The 23,679-nt window shown below is 36.4% G+C and overlaps 1 protein-coding gene across 1 annotated transcript; it reads left to right on the forward strand.

Moving 5' to 3' along the window:
- Nucleotides 1–1,983: 1,983 nt before the first annotated feature.
- On the forward strand, nucleotides 1,984–23,674 carry LOC134270817 (trichohyalin-like; the record flags this gene model as incomplete). The annotated part of the gene is made up of 9 exons (XM_062753062.1): nucleotides 1,984–2,212; nucleotides 3,289–3,941; nucleotides 4,402–4,593; nucleotides 15,580–15,906; nucleotides 16,260–16,800; nucleotides 17,305–17,426; nucleotides 17,915–18,590; nucleotides 22,663–22,707; nucleotides 23,570–23,674. Coding segments are annotated over exons 1-9 (2,890 nt in total), but the record flags the coding sequence as incomplete, so codon positions are not given.
- Between the last annotated feature and the right edge of the window lie 5 nt (nucleotides 23,675–23,679).

The raw sequence follows: 23,679 nt of genomic DNA on the forward strand, positions 1-23,679 counted from the left end.
CAAAACCACTAAAATTAATTCAATCTTTAAAAATCTTCTTCTTTACTCCTGGACATCAAGCAGTCAAACTGTTTGCATGATTGTAATCACCATTGAGTCCTCTACCAAAATTGTGAAATTCATTGCCCCAGGGTCAGGGGTTCTAGTGCTAGTGCGGGGCTTAATGAGTATATAGTGAAAATGCATTATTTCTTTGAAAATCTTCCTCTCTGCTCCTGGGTATTATATAAACTAAGTGCATAGTTATGATGAGCAAGAGTGCCTCAACAAAATTTGTGAATTTTATGGCCCCAGGGTCAGGGGTTCTGGTGTTAGGGTGGGGCTTTATTGATTATATATAGTGAAAATACATGAATTCTTTGAAAATCTTCTTCTCTGCTCCTGGGTATTAAATAAACTAACCAAGTACAAAGTTATGATGACCAAAAGTGTATCAGTCAAAATTGTGAATTTTATGGCCCCATGGTCAAGGGTTCTGGTGTTGGGGGGGGGGTTCTATTGATTATATAGTGAAAATACATGAATTCTTTGATAATCTTCTTCTCGGCTCCTAGGTATTAAATAAACCAACTAAGTGCATGGTTATGATGAGGAAGAGTGCCTCAACAAAAATTGTGAATTTTATGGTCCCAAGGTCAGGGGTTCTGGTGTTAGGGCGGGGCTCTATAGATTACATATTAAAATACATGAATTCTTTGAAAATCATCTACTCTGCTTCTAGGTATTGAATAAACTAGCTTAGTGTATAGTTATGTTGAGCAAGAGTGCTTTTACGAAAATTGTGAATTTTATGGCCCCAGGGTCAAGGGTTCTGGTGTGTGTGTGTGGGGGGGGGGGGCTCTATTGATAATATATGAAAATACAATAATTCTTTGAAAATCTTCTTCTCTGCTCCATGGTATTAAATAAACCTACCAAATAAATAGTTATGATGAGCAAGAGTGCCTCAACAAAAATTGTGAATTTTATGGCCCCAGGGTCAAGGGTTCTGATGTTGAAGGGGGGGGGCTCTTTTAATTATATAGTGAAAATTCATGAACTCTTTGAAAACCTTCTCTGCTCCTAAGTATAAATTAAGCTAACTAAGTGCATAGTTATGATGATCAAGAGTGCCTCAACCAAAATTGTAAATTTAATGGTCCAAAGGTCAGGGGTTCTGGTGTTGAGGAGGCGGGACTGTATTGATTATATAGTAAAAATACATGAATTCTTTGAAAATCTTCTTCTCTGCTCCTAGGAATTAAATAGACTAAGTACATAGTTATGATGGGCAAGAATGCCTCTTCTAAAATTATTAATTTTATGGCCCCAGAGTCAGGGGTTCTGATGTTAAGGCGGGGCTCTTTTGATTATATAGTGAAAATCCATTAAATCTTTGAAAATTTTCTTCTCTGTCTCTGGGTATGAAGCAGATTAACTACCTATATAGTCATGACGAGCAAGGGCCCTAAGCTGCAGACTTGTGAATTTCAAGGAACCTGGGTCAGGGGTGGGGGGGAGGGCTCTACTTATTTACTGAAAATAAATTGTTTGAAATCTGCTCCTTTGTATTTATAAAACATTCATTTATTTTTTGATAGGCAATTTTAAGAGTGTCTTATTAAATTTGTGCAATGTGTGGACCTAGGGTAAGGGGTTTATTTCACAGTGTTAGGCGCACTACTGATTATTGCTGAATATTACTGATTAGTTGGTCCCCTACCCTGCGTATGGATATTCAGTAACCAAGCTAAGCAACTGTTAAGTGTACTGTTATTATGACCAATGGTGCCTCTTTCAAAATTGTGAATGCCATATATCATCTGGCTTAAATTAAAACATGAATCAAATTCAATAACAGGAAAGTTGATGCATAATGCTCAGGTGACCTATAAGGCCCGTGGGCCTCTTGTTAAGTATATATTTACAAGTTTTTGGAATGAAAATCATATTACTGTACAAGTGTCAATTTGCGTTCACTTTAAGCATGATTTACTGTATAATATGCGTTATTTTGCAGATGTCCAGGAGACTTTGGAAACCCAGCGTGAAGAGATCGCGGCGCTCCGCTCTCGTATGTTAGAGGAGTACGAACAACTTCTCAAGGTCCGAGCGGAAGTCATGGCAACCCAGACACAGGAAGTGGAGAAACTCCAGAGAGAGATGGAACAACTCCACCAGAGTTATGCGGAGCAGATCAAAGTGTTCCAAACTAAAGTGGAGGAACAGTCAGGTAATAAATAGGTCAACTCCACCAAAGTAATAAATAGGTCAACTCCACCAGAGTTATAAATAGAACAACTCCACCAGAGTTATAAATAGAACAACTCCACCAGAGTTACGTGGAGCAGATCAGAGTGTTTCAAACTAAAGTGGAGGAACAGTCAGGTAATAAATAGGTCAACTCCATCAGAGTTATAAATAGATCAACTCCACCAAAGTAATAACTACCTCAAGCCCACCAGAGTTATAAATAGAACAACTCCACCAGAGTTACGCGGAGCAGATCAAAGTGTTCCAAACTAAAGTGGAGGAACAGTCAGGTAATAAATAGGTCAACTCCACCAGAGTTATAAATAGAACAACTCCACCAGAGTTATAAATAAATCAACTCCTCCAGAGTTATAAATAGAAGAACTCCACCAGAGTTATAAATAGAACAACTCCACCAGAGTTACGTGGAGCAGATCAAAGTGTTCCAAACTAAAGTGGAGGAACAGTCAAGTAATAAATTGATCAACTCCACCAGAGTTATAAATAGAACAACTCCACCAGAGTTATAAATAAAACAACTCCACCAGAGTTACGCGGAGCAGATCAAAGTGTTCCAAACTAAAGTAGAGGAGCAGTCAGGTAATAAATAAGTCAACTCCACCAGAGTTATAAATAGAACAACTCCACTAGAGTTATAGATTGATCAACTCCACAAGAGTTATAAATAGGTCAACTCCACCTGAGTTATAAATAGATCAACTCCACCAGAGTTTTAAATAGATCAACTTCACCAGGATTATGCAGTGCAGATCAGATTGCATCAGATACTGGATCTGACCTATATTTTCCAGATGAGTGATCAGGGTAATGTTTTTAGAGTAGCACTGTAATTTTACAGCCTGTTATGATTTAACTTGCATGGTTGATGCATCTAATGATGGAAAATATTTATGAAGACATTTTCTCAATAAGTAAACAGGTAAAAGATATTGATACAGGTCAATTCCCAATGTTAGACTTACTTATAAACAGAAAGTGCATGAATTTATTTTCTTGACAGGTTAGAGATAATATGTGAAATGTTTTATTTTACAGAAGAAGCCATGCAGACTAGACTAAAGGAAGAGCATGAAAAAGAAACCCAGGATTTAAAAGATCATTATGAATCTCAAATAAAAGAACTACGCAGTCAGCTAGAAGCCACAACACAGGAAGTGACATCACTGAAAGAGGAAGTGACCTCACAAAGTGAAGAACAGAATCAAGAAAGCAGTGAACAGAGTGAAGCAAAGGCAACAGTAGACAGTGACAGTAGGATCCAGGAATTAGAAAAAATACTGGAGGAAAAATCCAATGAAATTGCTGAACTTCAGGAGAAACTAGAATTAGAGTCTCAACTAAATATAGAACTTAGGGAGAAAATGACCTTGACAGAAAGCAAGGTCACAGAGATGGAGCAAATGATGCGTGAAAAACAGTGCCATATTGAAGAAATGAATAACAGATTGAAGGAAAAAGAGGCCATATTGAAGATTCTGGAGAGAGAGAAGGAAGAAGTGGAGGAGAAGTGTAGGAGAGACCTGGCAGAGTGTGAAGAGTCGAGCGAGAGAACGACAGGCGAGATCAGTGATAAACTGCTGAAACTTCAACAAGAGCTGGACGCATCACTGGAGCAGGAGAGAGTGTTAGAGGAGCAGTATGATGAACTACAGCATCAGCATAGGGAGCAGATAGAGGCATTAAGACAGGTGAGAGAGAGTTAGAGAGAGAGTATTAGAGGAGCAGTATGATGAACTACAGCATCAGCATAGGGAGCAGATAGAGGCATTAAGACAGGTGAGAGAGTGTTAGAGAGAGAGTATTAGAGGAGCAGTATGATGAACTACAGCATCAGCATAGGGAGCAGATAGAGGCATTAAGACAGGTGAGAGAGAGTTAGAGAGAGAGTGTAAGAGGAGCAGTACGACGAGCTACAGCATCAGCATAGGGAGCAGATAGAGGCATTAAGACAGGTGAGAGAGAGTTAGAGAGAGAGCAAGTAGAGGCAATGAAAGAGATGAGAAAGAGAGAGAAATGGAGAGAGAAGAGGGGGAGAAAGGGGTGAGAGAGAAGGCAGATCAAGGCATTGAAATAGGAATTAAGGTATATTTTTAGTATTACTATACAAATAAAAGAAACAAATGTGAAAAATGAGGAAATGCTTTTCAGGACTTGGAGCATGAACATCGAGCTGAGATCATGGACGTGCAGTCAGAGTTCAAAGTTCAACTTGAGATCGAGCTGAAGAGACAGGCGGCAGACATGACATACGATTTCGGAGAAAAAATTAAAAAATTGGAGGAAGACCAGAAGAAAGAGCTGGAAGAGTTAGAGATGAAGATAGAACAGCTGGAAGAAATGGTAAGTCAGGGAAAAGCCATAGAAGTGAAATATAAGGGGAGTCATAGTATGGCTAATCAATCTGTCAAGGAGCTACTGTGGAGAGTTTCATTAGGGGATGGGAATGTGGGTTGCAGGGAGAGTTTGGTTGGGGATGGGGGATAGTAATAAAAAAAAAATTGAGGAATCATGGAGAGTGGTTAAATAGAAAGGGTTAGAGAAGAAATGAAATGCAAATATGACATGGGTATAAGGAATGGTAAACTATCAAAGAAAGATGAGTGTGAAAATTAAAGAAGTTAAACAGCAAGAGTTTGGGGGGGGGGGGTATTACCTAACTGTGTGGGTAGGGGAACACTTTGTTTAACCCTTTCAACACGGTAGACCGAAATTTCGGTAAAAAAAAAAAACGTCGTTGAACAAGGTAGACCGAAATTTCGGTCTCAGGCACATGGTGAAAGTAAACAAGTTATTCTTAGAAATAGGAAGTGTTCTCTGCGCAAAATCTTTCGCTATGAATTATGGGTAGAATGATGTAAACATCCGTTTACAAAAATGGCGGCCGACATGACGAAAAATAAGAAAAAATAAGGAAAATTAGATGATTAGTAAAAAAAACGAAGAAGAAGGCAAAATGGCGGTAAACGACGAAATGTCCGATCTTTCTGGCGATGAAAGATTTCATAAAATGAGGGAATTAGACATTATAAATGTTTCTAGACAACAAATACATGAGTTATTAACAATGTTGTGAAATTTTGTCAGAGAAAGATGACTTGGAATCGGAATATCAAGGCTCCTAAACAGAGGATGTTTTCAATGCGCCAGACTTCTTCCGATGTTCTGAAACACCCTGTTTTATTTATTGACAATTATGGACTTGCTTTTTGATAAATGCTGACATATTGCATATCATTTTACTCAGAAATAATTTCTCTTTTTGAACCATGGTAGAACATAATTGATTTTGAAACTTCATAGCAGCAAATTTATCAAATTATTGCATAAGATCCGTTATAAAATGTAATTATGAATTTAATAGTTTTTTTGACTTGATAAATAATTTTTTAGATATATAAAATTTATATCATTTAAAAGAGAAATGCCTCACCTTTCTAATGATGTGTCATTTATTAAAATATTCAAAGAAATAAAGAAGTTATAGTATTTTTTGTGACAGAAGGTGAAATGTTTAGTGATGCCCCAAGTTACTCAGTGTACCAGGGGTTGGTTGATAAAAGTTACTCAGTGTTGAAAGAGTTAACAGTTTATTCAACTGGCTGTAAGAATTTGAGTTCTACTTACAGAAAACTAAATACAGTCAAACCTGTATTAAGTGGTCACCTACGGGATCTATCAAAAGTGAACTTTATAGAGAGGTGACCTTTGAATAGAGGTTCATCTTTTTTAAAGAAATTGATATGTCAGCTGGACATTAGTGATCTCACTTAAAATATTTTTTTTTTGAGTTCTGCTTACAGAAAACTAAATATCGAAGAATTTGCTAAGATGTTTCTCTCAGATTTAACTGTCGATCTATGTGCTTTAACTGTGTATTTATTATTACATCACGGTTAATGGAATCGGAGAGACTTGGGGCCTCTGAAGTAGGGTTGATATAAGATTATACTCCGGTTGGAGTGTTTGATATCAATACATAACACACACTGTAATGTTTACAGTGCTACTGCTGGGTGTTATAAGGACTTACTGAATTCAGTAGTTATTTGTAAGTACTTTGAATACGTAAGACTGAAGATTTCCTTTGGAATGTTTATGGGTCTCGAGAATTCTTTTACATGGTTGACAAGACTGAAGTTTTCCTTTGGAATGTGTATGGTTCTTGGGAATTCTTCTTAAATGGTTGATGTTGATTGTTAACATGGTTAAGAGTGCTTTGAATGTAGTCTGTTCCTCAGTCAATCCCTGTATAGGCCATTAACTGAAAATGGACTTGAATAAATATTTGGATTCTGAATTTGCATACTGTAAATCAACTTTAATTTGCAACGACTTTATTTTGTGAGATACCAAGGGTACACTATTTGGCGATGATTATTTTTTGCGATTAGGCCTCTTTTGATCTTTTGTAAATAGACAGAGGGGTGTAACGTACCGGTTCGTGGCGAGAAATATTCGCGATGGTGAGACTGTCGCGAACTTCGCTAAAATTTCTCGCACTTGAACAAAAGTTGGTTAACAGTATTCTTGAACCTTTATAATTTTCATTTTGAAAAAAAATGTATAAACTCAATCAGTTGCTCATCTTGGAATATGACTGTTTGTCTCACCCCTACCCTCTTTTCCGAATTTTTTTATTCCTCTTGCAATTAGCTTACTCATCAGAAAACAAGGCACAGAACAAGATCAGATTTATCTCTGAGAGATTTAACACAGTATATTTCTACTTATTCTTTGGAAACTCAACCAATTCTTCACAGAATATGGTGCATTGATTTACCCAAAAGAACCCAAAAGGACCCAAAAGGAACCCAAAAGGACCCAAAAGGAAATTAAGAACGACCCAAAAGGACTGGAAATAAAGAGAATAATGGATATATAATAAAAACTTTCATATTTTATTAAAACTAAAACTAGTTTTTTGACGGTAAAGTGTGTGTTTGGGGTGGGAATGGGAGGTCCCCCCACCACCCACCCATCCACCCCCCATACACACACCAACCCCCATACACACACCCACCCCAATACCATATGCCTAGAACATGTCTTTAAATAAAACTTTATTTCTCTATTTATCAAATACCATATAGTAAGATATGGTAAAACAAAGGAGAAATAGAATAATACAGTGTACTTTGTAAATTTCAGCTATAATAAATCAAAGCATATATGACCAGGTTTAGACTAAGTGTTTAATGTGTAATAAAAGTTGTATCATAATATTAAGTTCCAATATTATAAATGTGTGTTTTTGCAAACTTTAAGGTAAATTTATAATATAATAATTATAATTTAATTCGAATTATTAATTTTCAATGTATATTGATATATTTATTTGAGCCCTTTTGATTTCCTTTTGGGTTCTTTTTGGGTAAATCGACGCACCCCATAGAATATGCATATGTAACCCCCATCCCACCCCATTTCAAGAATTATCCCATTCCTCAATCAGCTGACTCAGCAGAAAACAAGGCACAGAACAAAATTAGATTTATCTGAGAGATTTAACACAGGAGCAGAATTACCTTTAATATTAAAGCTGACATGAACTCTTAAAAAGGCATCAGTTTCCATCTTTGTACGACTTACTAAATTCCTGTACGCCTTTGTCCGCCATATTTCCTCGATTCCGCCATATTAAATCGAACATTTTTGGCCACCTGTACCTGCTATATATAGGATTTCAGAACTGTTTCACTTGAGTGATTTTCTATCCTGGCTGTCGACATGTGCACATCTCCGATAGCAAAGTTTTAAGAAGTCCATAAACTGACCAATATACATGTTTGAAAAGTAAAAACTCAACAGAAACTAGATCTATTCCGAGAATTAAATTATTTTTGAATGCATTTGCTGCAATATAGAAAATAAAACTTACACGGAATATATTCAAGTAGAGCAAAAATTACATGCAAGTCAGTCGAGAAAACGCGTCAAACGCAGCGATAGAAATATTTACCTGAATACTGCTATCGTTACAGGGATGTGCATATGTCGAAAGAATTATCCTATTTCACTTTTATTGAAAAATGCATCTCATAAATCATGTAATCCATTGCTAACTCAACAGTAAAAAACTGCTTGGACACACGTGGTCCATGCCTATCAATTTATTTCGTCAGGGAAAATATCAAAGGTTGAAAGTTCAGTGGGGTTGATTGATTTTTTTTTTCAAAAATAAACATAACTCTTGTCTGTAAATGGTGTAAATAAATTTTTTGAAAACATGGTTCAACTTCATCAAATTTATAATAAAGTATGCATTATTACGAATCATTCACCTATTGAAGATATGAAGACATTTTCCCGTGAAAGGGGGGGGGGGTAAAACATGCATAACACTCTCATAAAAATATTTTCAGAAAAACGTCTGAAACAGATCGGATTTCTTTATGATCAAATAAATACTGTATATTGGCTTTATTAGACCTAATATAATTTGATTTAAAGTTATTTATAATTCTATGCTCAATGAAAGAAAAAGTGAGCAAATTCACATAACCCACACTCCCACATAAGTCGAAGTGCTGAAATTCACAGAAAAAAATAAAGGAATCGTAATTTCCTTGTAATATGCACATGTATCTATACACATTGTGACCTAATTATCTGCTAAGTTTGACGAAATTGTATGCACCGGTTTATGAGGAATTGTGCTAGCTGACAAAGTGCTCATTTTTATATTCAAGATATGGCCAAAATCTAATGTAAAAGTGCGGACATTCCCGAAAAAATAAAGATTTCAGAATTTCCTGGTGATGTACAAATACAGACACATTGAATCCTCTGAATATCAGCATAGTTCATAAGAAGTTGCGCTGACCCCCAAAAAATGGGCTGACTGGTGGGTCCAAAACATTATACCTTACGCAACTTGTTGCAAGGGGTAATAAACGAGTTTGATTCTGTGGTACAATGATAATGAAAATAGAATTTAATGTGAATTAAATTTCTAGACATAAATAATTAATGATTACTAGAAAAAGCAAATAAAAAGAGAGAGGAAACCCCCCCGTGAGAATTCCATATTCTACCTACAATTAGGTTTTTGAAAATTCTCTTGTTTGTTGTCCAGGTTCAGAATTAAGTGTCGGAACCGGGGGGGGGGGGGGGGGGGGGGGGGGGGGGGGGGGGGGGGGGGGGGGCTTTTTTACAAATATATACTAAGTATAGACATTGAATATTGCTGCGTAGGTTTAGCCCCCCCCCCCCCCCTTTTTACAGACAAGTCGCAGTATTATAAGTTAAAAAAGAGGAAAGTGTTGGTGTTTGGAGAAAAATTATGTTACTGAAGTTTGAACCCACCCAACCCCCTTTCCCACACATGAAATAGGATATTTGTGTTTAGGAAAAGGACATTTTCACCCTTTTTTAAGCTTGTAAGATTTTTTGAATGTATAAAAAAAATTCTTTGCACCCAGCCCCCCCCCCCCTTTTTAATTTCCTTCCGACGCCAATGCGTTTAAGAGGCGTTTTTAAAAAGTTCTCGATGTACCCATTCCTGTGATGTACATATTTCACGTTTATTATATCTCCCGCTTGAAAAGTGGGAGGGTTTATAGTAATAGTTATGTCCGTCCGTAAGTCTGGTACGCTTTGGGGTACCCATCTCCTATCTGCAAATCCTCTTATATACCACTTAATGAAATTAAATAAAACTTTCACAGAATCTTATAGGTATATTACATATTACCATTGTGCACCTCCCATTTTACTTTTTGATCCGACACGTATTTTGGGTTTAGCGACAACAGCAAAATATGTATACGTACTTTGCCATTATACCCATATGGGCGGCGAGGGTGTCATTTAGTGCATGAGCTCATTGCTCACAATACCTCTACTTTCTCTTTCAATTTGGCCGTTCGGATTAACTTCTCGTCCAAATTAAAATTGTTTTTTTTTTCAATTTATGAAGTTTCGACATCCCGCCTGAAAAAAACCCTTGATCTGTCTTAAGGCTTAATAAATTTACAGCACAAAGTGCGTAGGATCTTATACCTATTATTGCCATAAGAGATGGTAACAGATGGTTACAGCTAGAGTGAGAGAGAGGGAGAGAGAGAGAAAGAGAGAGAGTTAGTTCAATATACAATTAGTAAATAAAAATTATCCGTATTCAACCACTGTCAAAACTCCCTACCTTAGCTGTTAGAATTATCTCCCAAATACTCCTACAGAAATTATTTTTAAATATAAAAAAGTAGCTAGACTATCAGGCATGGATACTGAAATCTCGAAAGCCTCTCTATATAACACCATAATTATAAAACATTTATACATACCTCAAAATGCACATACATTGTGGTCGGAGTGACACATTCAAAATAAAATTTTCAAAATTGAATTCGACAGAGATGTCCGTCTTCCAAGAATATTTAGATAACGGTCATGTCAATTATTTTTCACCCCCCCTCCCCGCCTAAAAAATCAAAATGTCAATCTGAACAGGGGATGGCATTTCTTCGTGTGTTTGTGTGTTAAAGAACGTATAGATCTATGTACACATAAATTTTTTTTATTCTGGTTAATTGCTTTAAAGATTTGAAGTCAATAATTGCCGTACATCAAATTACTAGATTTGAGATTAGTACTACAATTATCAGTTATAATTGACAAATGAATTTTGCGATGCAAACCAACTGCAGACTATATACATGACTTTGTATATAATGTAAATTAGAATTACATGTAGATAGACAATTCACAATTATAGCTTATGAACAGCAGTTATAACCCCCCCCCCTTTTCAGCAGCGCAAATACCAAATAACTTCTCTTTCCACTTGTGATATTTTCCCTGACCAAAATTTGATCAGCACGGACTAGGTGTATCGACGTGCTTGTCTTTACGGAGTAATGACAGTGTGTTTACTATTGAGCTTTTACGGAGTTTATTTCTTTTTGTGATGCATTATTTCAATAAATGGAATTCAGGGTGTATATTGCTTGACTTGTGCACATCTTCGAACCAATGCAGTAACCTATTACCAGGTATGGGTATGTTTACAGCGTTCGAGGCGTTTTCTCGATATGCACCAATTGCATAGGGTCTGTAAATCAAAGACGTTGGTTGTTTTGCGCCATTCAAATGATAATAATTTCAAAATGTGTTGCAGATTTTACTGCTTTTTATTTCAAGTTTATTCTGCATAAATTGGCGAACTGTTAAAATACATACTCGTGCATCTAACTTTCTCACCAAACTTGCATTTTTCCTTTTGATTCAAATCAATAATTATTCAGAAATATGATAATTATTTTGTTTATTGTGGATTTGAAATGTCTTGATTTCCTTATGTGTTCTCATGTATGCTTTACCATCGGAGATGTGCACATGTCGACACCCAAACCAAAAAAATCATTCAGGTGTAACGAGCGCATTGGGGTATACATCGTTACAATGAGACAAGGTATCTGAGAGAAATATGGCGGAATGCGGCTATCGTTGGTATGAATCAAGTCGTACATTGATGAAAATGTTGCGTTTTTAAGAATTCATGTCAGCTTTAACCTGTATTATAGATATATAGGTATAGAAATCGACAGGTAACCATACCTGGTGTGGAGGTAATCTGTTTACCTGTATTACCGCTAACAATGCTTCTAACAGTATATAGCACCGGGCTATCAGGGCCATTTAAAAAGTTATTTAATGATTTAATAACACAGCAATAGGCCCTGCCTTTTAAATGAAGGTTTGGTTCTATGGAATTCTGCAAGAATCGCCGACCAGTGATTATGAACGGAATGAAAACAATGGATTCTGGGGGATTATTTCGGGGTGTATTGAAATAATGTAACGTATTCATTGTGGTGCCTATCAAATGTTGGTGTATATGTGTGTGTTAGAATCTGCTGATATAGTGTTAATGAAGTGTATAATGAACAAATGCAATGGATAGCTTTAAGTGAAATTGTTTTTGAAAAGTGAAATTTCGACTTGTGCATATTTTGATAGGATTGTTTTTTCATGAAGAATTAAAAATTATTCTGGAATTTCCTTGCAAAAGCTGTTTCAGTCTAGAAGAAATTTCTTGGGAGTTCTTTGTCATGATTATGTCCTCAAAGACACAAGTCTGAAATTCAAGAAATTTTGTTTACAGGAGCTCATCTCACTCTAAAAGCTAGAACATTTCGGTTTAGTCCATTTCCTGCAATTGATGAACTAAAGATTCTTTTGTTGCCGTTAATATAACGTTATTCATACGATTGTGTGATATGTAAGGATTTATTATTCGGTAAATTCTACATCCTGGTGCCAAACATAAAGAAGATGTAAGTGTATATTAGATTTAAATGCCTGTATCAGTTAATTATTAATCAGTTAATGATTGTGTAAAAACATGGGGCAGGTTCAGGCTTGATGTTTAGAGGTGGGGTGTGGAGTACGGGTAAGTCTGTAAATCTTCATCACGATGAATCGTTAGGGATTTAAGGATTTTTTTATTAAGATTCATGGGAAATGTTGAGGGGGAGGGGTGAGGGTGGGGGGTTAAACTTGGCACTCAGGGCCATTGAGCAGGGAGAAATCTTTTTTCATGTCAATTTTATTGTGACATTGGACCTTGTTTATCCAGTAAATTTCTCATCCCAAGGGCAGAATTCTACATCCCACAGTGAGATTTGAACCCAGTCTACATTGGTACACCAGACAAAGTATCAAAATTTGGTTAAGTAACTGTCAAAATTTCAGTTAACATTGGTTCTATATATTAATAAAATGGTTTGATATTTAGCATTAATTTATGGACAAATCCACGTATATTCGTATTTCACACCTTTTTATGTACCAGAGAAAGTCAAGCAAAGTTATTTAAACATTTATTGATCGATTGATGTATTGATCAATTTAAACCTCAATGAATATACATGTGTAGGTCTCCACTTTAAACTTAATGTCTCAAAAAACATTAAAAATAGGCTGGCAAAACCCAGAAGGCTTTGTATAAAAATGGAAATGAAATGTTCTCTGTCTAAATTCCAACATATGCTAAACTGAATAAAAATCATGAATGAAATAAAAAATAACCTGAATGATTTATTTAAAAGTGTTTTTGGAAATCAGCTCTAAAACAGAATTTATTAACAAATTTAGAAGTAAAGCATTTCTTTGAAGTGATTGTCAAATTAAGTTGAAGCTAGCATACATATTCATGCATTGCCAGGTATTTGTCTGAAAGGGGGGATATGCCAAAAAAAGGAAGAAGTTCAATAAATGAAAATTGGTTCTTCTGTTGTGATTGTTGAACATAAGTTAAGGTTTTCCTTTCACTTTTGTGCTAGCCTTTGTTGCTGTTTTGTGTATTGGCTTATAATAGGCATTTAAAATTCCATTTTAAAATTTCTTATATGTTCCACGAGAAAGAGCGGTGCATGTTGTTACACGAAAATTAGAAAGTCTGATAATAAAAATGAAAATGTACCATATTTTTTAAATTAATTAAGATAAAAATACATTGAAATTTATCATTGTTTTTAAAAAAGATGATTTTAAAAGAAGGAATTTAAATAATTGTTATTGAAAAATCAAAACAGTGAAGTAATGAAAATTGAAACCTGATTTCTATAAGTTTCATGAAAATAATTTTTTTTTTTTATCCTGAGCCCAAACTTAGTTTATAGCACTTAAGGCATAAAAATCTCTTAAATGATGATTTTTTTTGGGGTGGGGGGGGGGGGGGGGGGGGCAAGGGTGTTGTTGTTCCTAAGAGCAAGTGCCATCTTATGCATAAAATGGCCCTGTACTTATATCGATGAATTAACTATCGATCACCCATATCAAAATGAAGTAGACACTTGGTGCTTTCATTTTCTATAATAAAATTTCATTTTGAGAATCCAGATATTGGAAAACAGGTTTGAAAAATTGCAATGTGATAAATACTGCATTTTTAACCTAAACTGATTGGTTTTGATTTTTCAGAAATTCTTATGGCCAAATAAGGCCCAACGCGGCTCTTGCTCTTTGCACTATTATATCTGATTATGGCCATGCAGAGACAGGAAATAAAAGAAGCATGCAATGTTTATGCGTTTGTGATTTGGGGTTTTTTTGTTTTCCGTGTTTCAAATTATTATGATTGCTTTCTGAATATGTGAAAAAATAATTCTGTGAGTAATGAAAAGGAGATTGGGATGTATATGGTGGGAGCTAAAGGAAGAATGAATTCTAGTTCCTTGTAATAATCTTGACTACTGCAGATAACTATCACCTCTGTCCAGCTGTTGACAAGCAGCACATTCAATATTTCACCTCATTAACATTAGATAATTGATACATGGGCATTTAAATCTGTGATTAAATTTTTCTTTAAAGTTAAGGCTCACCGTCTCTCTGTTCATGAATTTAAAATTTTGCGGTATCACTTAGAAGTTTTCAAAAAAAAAAAAAATTAGAATTAAAAGAGTAACCTATCAAATGAAAATTAACACAATACTAGAATACCTTCCAGGCCAAAAAAAAAATTAGAAATAGCACTAAAATTTTCTTGACAAATATAAACTTAAGGAACAATAATCATTTACTTAGCAAGAGTTATCTCTCCTAGCAATGGGCTAGTGAACCTTAATCATTCAACAATACTGTCACTGCAGCACTAGTATTCTTAACATTATCAGCTGATTGAATTTCACAAAATATTGACTTTTAAGGAGTTAATAGATAAACACAAGTTAGTTAACTGATCGCATTCCAAGCTGTAGATAATTCTATTGAGTTAAGATAGTTCTATTGAGTGTAGATAATTTTTTGAGTGTTCCTGGTGCAGTATGAACTGCTGCTTAGTGAATAGAATTTAGATTTCAGTGCTGTTTACCATAGAATTTTAAAATACCTGTACTCCAAAATCAAAAAAATACTTCCGCAACACATTGATTCATTGTGGGTCCCAGTACAGTAGAATGGGCTGTAAATCTTTAGATGCATGGAGGTGTAATTGTTTGCCTTTGAATGAAATACTATAACTTACAATGATAACATTTTTGTTATGATGAAGATAAAAAAAATGAATCCAAGAATTTTTCACAGAGGGTTGGGCCCATGTCTTGATGGATAATTTCAAACAATTTTATTTTCAATTTCTTCCGATTTTGGCAGAGTTTTGATATGATTCCTAGATGATTTTAGTCAGTACTGAACTGGGGACCCTGACAATTGAAAAACAACTAGGAGGCGCTTATAGGGGCAGGGGTGGTAAATAGGGATTATACGATACCTTATGTGTGTTTGTGAGTACCAATAAGACAAATTAACTTTTGCCTCAAGCGTAATGGCATGATATAAGTATTTATGAGGGACACTACTATGTTAAATTTTTTTTTGCAGAAACAAGAGAGAGAATTACAAGAAGAAAGCAATGCATCTGTGAATCTCCCAGAATACTCCTCTGAAAATTACCCACAATCCTCCTCTGAAAATTACCCACAACCCTCTACTGTCACTTTGGATGATGATTCGCTGAGTAAGTCTACAGAGACGGCCAGTACGGTGATCGATGCCCAGAAGAATGTCAGACCGGAGAAGAAAAGTTCCGAGGACGTGGGCGACAAAACCGACGACGAAATAGACGCGGGCGACAAAACCGACGACGAATTAGAGGAGATGGAATCGGAGGCGCACGAAGAAGGCGGGAAACCCACCACAATGGAGGCAGTAAGTTGTGTTGAAATCTGGGAGGATTTTTTTTTATTTCGTGGAGAGGGGTGGGTTACAGGGAAAACGCGTATTTAATGGCAAAAACAAATTAGAGAAAGGGCAATAGAAAACAGGGGTTGGAAAAGGGGGATCGTCAATTTTTTGGTGCTTTCTATTGTTTCATATTTAACAATTGATTAAGTTTAAATTGAAGAAGTTTTATATTCAAAAGATGGTGTCCTTATCCTCATCTATCTTGGCCAGCATGAGAATAAAAAATGAAAGCCATTTGATGATCATATGCATTGGTGACTCTATCTCACCAAGTTCTGTCTTTTTTTCTGAAATGGGAAAATATTTGATGTTTTTAGGTTTCGAGACAGGACACTCTTAAGGAGAGTGAAGATTTCGAAGAGGTCAGCGAGAGTAGCTCACCAGAGACAAGCGAGTCTCAGTCAGCAGTCGCCGTGAGTCAACTCATGGGCACCATCAATCTTGCCAAACAGGAGACGTTCATGAAACTCAAACAAGAGTACGAGACCAAAATCACTAAACTCACAGACGACCTAGAACAGGCCATGATCCTAAATGACGAACGTGAGAAATGCATCGATGATATAACGGACAAATATGAGGCTAAAATCGAAGAAATGAGACGGCACTATGAGATGAGAATTAAAGAACTCGAGGAATCCGATGTAGATATTGAAGAGATCAAAGATAAAGTGAAAGTAGAATTTGTGAAAAATTATGAGGCGGAGTTAGCACGAGTGCATGTTGAGTACGAAGAGAAAATGGATCTGTTACGACAAGAGATGCAGGAAAGTTACGACTCAGAGAAACAGGAAATGGAAAAAAGACATAAAAAGGAACTGGAGGCCTCGGAAGAGAAATATGACACACTTATAGACAGTAAGTAAAAATACATTGATTTAGTAAGTGTACACATATATAACCAAGTAAACTCAATCGATATGTGGTTCTCAAGTTTAATATACCTAGTTAATATTTAGTTAACCTCTAGTCCTTTATTTGTTTAGTTATCCCTGAGTTATTTTTTACGCTGTTTAGTTATCCCTGAGTTATTTTTTACGCTGTTTAGTTATCCCTGAGTTATTTTTTACGCTGTTTAGTTATCCCTGAGTTATTTTTTACGCTGTTTAGTTATCCCTGAGTTATTTCTTACGCTGTTTAGTTATCCCTGAGTTATTTTTTACGCTGTTTAGTTATCCCTGAGTTATTTTTTACGCTGTTTAGTTATTCCTGAGTTATTTTTTACGCTGTTTAGTTATCCCTGAGTTATTTTTTACGCTGTTTAGTTATCCCTGAGTTATTTTTTACGCTGTTTAGTTATCCCTGAGTTATTTTTTACGCTGTTTAGTTATCCCTGAGTTATTTTTTACGCTGCTGTTACAGGGATCCGTGGCGGTGATGCTCCTGAGGTAGCGGATCTCGTGAGAGACAGAATCGACGCGGAACTCGAGATGGCTAAGTCACTCATGGAGCAGGAGTTCGAGGAAACCATTGAATCGGAACAGGTAAGTTGTCTTCTTTGTTCTCATGTATAGCATTCTGAACAGGTCAGTTGTCTTTTAGGAGTTTTTGATTGTAAGTATAGTATCTTTAAAATATTTGATACTGTTCATGTAGATTGGCAATAGGTTTTAATTTCGCTGTGTTCGCAATTTATCAATTTATCATTTTCTTCCACAATTAAGCTCATCATGAATGTTATTAGTTTTTCAAAACGTTTTGAGATATTGTGAAATATTAACACTGTGGAATTAAATTGACTTACAGTAGTCAGTCGTCTTCTTAGTTCTTATGTACATCAGTCTTTCTATGTATGGTATGTAAATATAGGATGTGATTGTTTATTTACCATTTTCTGATCCCATCTCTGATGATTTGGAGATATGTGTTTGCTCTGCTTCTGTTTTGTACTGTTAAATGGACTTCTGATCTTGAACCCTGTTTGTTATCTCCATATTGTTCATTCTGAGAGATTTTCTTATTTTATTTTAAGGCACGATTTCAAGAAGAGAAGGAGAAAGAGATAAACGATTTACACGCACAACACGACAAAGAAATGGTAGAAGCACGACAAACTCTAACAGAGGAATTTCAGGCTAAGCTGGAGGAGATGGAGAGTAAGTACAGCAAGGAGATGGAGACTCTGCAGAGCCAGATAGAGACTGGAATGCACCAGAATCTCGCGACAGAGTACGAGATCCAGGAATATCAGGATAAAATTCACGAACTCGAGACCGAGCTAGAAAAATTTGTGAAAGAGAGTGAATCCAGCGACGAGAAATCGTCCAAGCGTATAGTGGATGAGTCTGGTGTCATGGTGTCTGCCTCGAGTGAATTCGACACGGATGGAGAAACAAAGGATTCTGGGAAGGGGACTATAAATAAGGGAGTGGATCAAACAGATTCTAGTGGAGGATTTCAAGTTAGTGAGGTTTGTGAAGAAACTAGTGAAACTGGAGGAGAGGATCTAAGAGATTCAGGGGGGTTAGTTGTAGATCAGTCGGTGAAGGATTATGAAAGTGAAAGTGAAAGTGGGAAGGAGGAGTTGACTCGGCGAGACTCCAGTGCTGATTTAGACAACTCGCTCCAGAACCTTAAAGGCTCGCATGCTGCTGCTATAGCTGAAATAGAAGAGGAGTATAACTCCAAGCTGGCCAGTCTGAAAGCAGGTAAGGGCAGTCTTCATATAGTTTTATATTTAATAATTTACCTCATAATAATGTATTTATATATATATTGACTAAAGCAGGTGAAGGCTAGGAAGGAATTTTCACTTAATGTAATAATTGTTTTTTATGATAATCTTTTATTAGCTCACCTGAGCCGAAGGCTCAAGTGAGCTTTTCTGATCACATTTTGTCCGTCGTCCGTCCGTCTGTCCGTCTGTCTGTCCGTCTGTAAACTTTCACATTTTCGACTTCTTCTCAAGAACCACCAGGCCAATTTTGACCAAACTTGATACAAAGCATCCTTGGGTGAAGGGGAATATAAATTGTTAAAATGAAGGGACATATCCCCTCGCAAGGGGAGATAATTGAGAAAAGGCAAAAATAGGGTTGGGTCATTAAAAAATCTTCTTCTCAAGAACCACTGGGCCAGTAAAGCTGAAACTTATGTGGAAGCATCTTGGGGTAGTGTAGATTCTAAATTGTTCAAATCATGACCCCCGGGGGAAGGGCGGGGCCACAATGGGGAATCAAAGTTTTACATAGAAATATATAGGAAAAATCTTTGAAAATCTTCTTCTCAAGAACCACTGGGCCAGAAAAGCTGAAACTTATGTGGAAGCATCCTGGTATAATGTAGATTCTAAATTGTTCAAATCATGACCCCCGGGGGAAGGGCAGGGCCACAATGGGGAATCAAAGTTTTAAATATAAATTTTGGAAAAATCTTAGAAAATCTACTTCTCAAGAACCACTGGGCAAGAAAAGCTGAAACTTATGTGGAAGCATCCTGGTATAATGTAGATTCTAAATTGTTCAAATCATGACCCCCGGGGGAAGGGCGGGGCCACAATGGGGAATCAAAGTTTTACATAGAAATATATAGGAAAAATCTTTGAAAATCTTCTTCTCAAGAACCACTGGGCCAGAAAAGCTGAAACTTATGTGGAAGCATCCTGGTATAATGTAGATTCTAAATTGTTCAAATCATGACCCCCGGGGAAAGGGCGAGGCCACAATGGGGAATCAAAGTTTTACATAGAAATATATAGGAAAAATCTTTGAAAATCTTCTTCTCAAGAACCACTGGGCCAGAAAAGCTGAAACTTATGTGGAAGCATCCTGGTATAATGTAGATTCTAAATTGTTCAAATCATGACCCCTGGGGGAAGGGCGGGGCCACAATGGGGAATCAAAGTTTTACATAGAAATATATAGGAAAAATCTTTGAAAATCTTCTTCTCAAGAACCACTGGGCCAGTAAAGCTGAAACTTATGTGGAAGCATCCTGGTATAATGTAGATTCTAAATTATTCAAATCATCACCCCCGGGGGAAGGGTGGGGCCACAATGGGGAATAAAAGTTTTACATAGATATATTTTGGAAAAATCTTTGAAAATCTTCTTCTCAAGAACCATTGGGCCAGAAAAAGTGAAGCTTATGTGGAAGCATTCTTGGGTAGTGTTAATTCTAAATTGTAGGAATCATGACCCCAAGGGGAAGGGCGGGGCCATTATAGGGAATCAAAGTTTTACATAGAAATATATGGGGAAAATCTTTGAAAATCTATTTCTCAGGAACCACTGGGCCAGAAAAGCTGAAACATATGTGCCCATGGAAGGATCATAGGGTAGTGTAGATTTCAAAATGTCTAAATTATGATCAGTGGGGTAGGGTGGTGATGCATTATGAATAACAAGGGGGAAATCTTCTAAAGAACAGAATGGTCAACGCTTCTCAGGTGAGCGATGTGGCCCATGGGCCTCTTGTTATAATAGTTTTGGAGGTGTAAGGTCTAGTGCATATATACTTAATTTTTAATCTTGATACGAGGAATATACATCACCTTTAAGAATCAGAATAAGGCTTTACCATTGAAACAATTAATGTAATTGTTTAGGCCAGAAACTTTGCGCTTTCCAGATTTCTAGAATTTGTTATCAATGTTGAGTAAACGCTAATGTAAAACTTTTTATATTGAAACAGTCAGGACTTCAGTTCACTTTGAATATGTGGTGTTGAAGAGGATGCTTTAATCATGTTAATTTAGACAGTTATTTGACAGTTATTCACATTTAGCTTATCATAGCTTGAAAAACCTAAGTCTGAGAATAAGTTCTTTAGCATGTTTAGTATATTAGTTATCCAGTGCTTCAAATATTTTGCAAAAATTCAAAGTAAACATGGTAAAGGAACAAAGAAAAGGAAATTCAGTTTATTAGAACTTGAACTCTATTATCATGATTATATTAGAAGTCTATTTAATTTTGGATGCAACATGCAGGCTTTGATGAAATTCTCCCTCGGCCGTGTTAGCCTTAGTTTAACAGGATTAAGGGATTAAGTCCCTGTGTCTGTGTGGCCCAGAGTGAATTCACCTGCATGGTGTTGATTTCTGACCAGCACCTGAACCTGTTACAGTCACATTTCTTTGGCCCGGTTCCTGTTAAAGTCTTTTTGGTCTGATTAAGAAATGTGAAATGGGTTACTCTTTTTACATTTTAGCATATTTAATTCATTTGACATTTGACAATTTATTTACCAGCTGGCTTATAAATCATAATTATGAAATCTAAGAACAAACGTGATAACCATGATCAATGAAAACTTTCAGTTTTTAACCAGGTTAGGTTTTTTGTTTGACATTAATTAAAAAATGTGTACTTAAAGGTAATACACATATGATGCATATTAAGCTCAAGTTATCCATCCGACAGGCTTTATTAGCTCACCTGAGCCGAAGGCTCAAGTGAGCTTTTCTGATCACATTGTGTCCGTCGTCCGTCCGTCTGTCCGTCTGTCCGTCCGTAAACTTTTCACATTTTCGACTTCTTCTCAAGAACCACTGGGCCAATTTTGACCAAACTTGGTACAAAGCATCCTTTGGTAAAGGGGAATTTAAATTGTTAAAATGAAGGGACATGTCCCCTCGCAAGGGGAGATAACTAAGAAAAGAGAAAAATAGGGTTGGGTCATTAAAAAATCTTCTTCTCAAGAACCACTGGGCCAGTAAAGCTGAAACTTATGTGGAAGCATCCTGGGGTAGTGTAGATTCTAAATTGTTCAAATCATGACCCCCGGGGGAAGGGCGGGGCCACAATGGGGAATCAAAGTTTTATATAGAAATATATAGGAAAAATCTTTAAAAATCTTCTTCTCAAGAACCACTGGACCAGAAAAGCTGAAACTTATGTGGAAACATCCTGGTATAATGTTGATTCTAAATTGTTCAAATGAAAACCCCTGGGGGAAGGGCGGGGCCACAAAGGGGAATCAAAGTTTTATAATATATAGGAAAAAATCTTTGAAAATCTTCTTCTCAAGAACCACTGGGCCAGAAAAGCTGAAACTTATGTGGAAGCATCCTGGTATAATGTTGATTCTAAATTGTTCAAATAATGACCCCCGGGGGAAGTGCGGGGCCACAATGGGGAATCAAAATTTTATATAGAAATATATAGGAAAAATCTTTGAAAATCTTCTTCTCAAGAACCACTGGGCCAGAAAAAGTGAAGCTTATGTGGAAGCATTCTGGGTAGTTTAAATTCTAAATTGTAGGAATATTGACCCCCGGAGGAAGGGCGGGGCCATTATAGGGTAATCAAAGTTTTACACAAAATATATAGGGAAAATCTTTGAAAATCTTCTTCTCAGGAACCAGTGGGCCAAAAAAGCTAAAACATATGTGCCAATGGAAGGATTATGGGGTAGTGTAGATTTCAAAATGTCTAAATTATGATTTATCAGTGGGGTAGGGTGGGGTATAACAAGTGGGAAATCTGGTAAAGAACAGAATGGTCAAAGCTTCTCAGGTGAGCGATGTGGCCCATGGGCCTCTTGTTTATTGTGCAATGTCTATATGACCATGATGACGCAACCTTTTTCTACAATTTCTTGTCATGCCTTCTGTATGATTGGGTGAGACACATAGTGTATATAAAGTATATACAGTGTACATACTATATATAGTGTGGAGTTTATATCTCATTTATCATGAGTGTGCTGTGTAATACCATTGAGCTTGTCTCGCTATCATCCTCTGTTTTTTTGCCTTTCATCTTGTCTCACTCCAAGGGTTAGAAAAGGACTATCAGGATAGACTCTGCCAAATAAAGAAAGGTGAGAGGCCCCGCCCACTTCCTGTGTAACCATGGAGACCACAAACTAATTCCCAGCATGCAGTTTCTAGCTCAGTAGAATGTTTCATTAACCAACTATTATCTCTTTTATCCAGAAAACATTTTCTCATATTTTTTTCTCTTTGGTAACAACTAACAAACCTTTACCACAAAGTAATTAGTAATTAATCCCCTGCATGTTTTTTCTTTACAATGGTAACTTCTTGAAAACATGGTAACTTTTAACCAATCCCCTGCATGCATTTTCATCACCATGGTAACTTTTTGAAACCATGGTAACTTTTAATCAATCCCCTGTATGCATTTTCCCAACCATAGTTTCACTTCTTAAATCCATGGTAACTTTGAACAAATCCCCTGTATGTAATTTCTTTGTAACCATGATAACTTTTAACCAATTGCAATCCCCTGTTTCATATTTCATTACAGTGGTTACTTTTATGTGGTTCCCCTGCATGTTTTCTCTATACCATAGTTACTGTTAACCAATCCCTGGCATGCTTATCATTACAATAGTGACATTTAACAAATTCCCTGCATGCATATTCTTTACTTTGGTTTCTATTAACCAATCCCTTGCATGCAACAAATCCCATGCTTGATTAGATTGTTAGCTGTAGTTTAGATTCATTAGAATAAGTATTGTTTAATAGATTTTCATATGCATGACAGTCAGTAATTACTAACAAAGTAATACATAAACTTCTGCTTTAATCTTTTTTTTCTAGTCTTATGGAAAATACTTACTGCTCTGACTAATTTAGAATGAGTTTTCCATTTTGCTTTTTTTCTCATACTGACTTGTACAAAACCTTGAAAAATCTTGCAATACATTCTTCCAGAGCTCTCTAGCACCAAAAGTTCACTGACTGGAGAGGTCACACAAGGTCAAGGTCAGGGACCAGAGAAGGATGACCTTGACATAGCACACACGGAGGAGCTACATGACCTT

The sequence above is a fragment of the Saccostrea cucullata genome, unplaced genomic scaffold (genome assembly GCF_032062105.1).
Source record: "Saccostrea cucullata isolate Sc308-1 unplaced genomic scaffold, CSIRO_AGI_Scuc_v1 ctg8746, whole genome shotgun sequence".
Taxonomy (NCBI): Eukaryota; Metazoa; Mollusca; class Bivalvia; order Ostreida; family Ostreidae; genus Saccostrea; species Saccostrea cuccullata.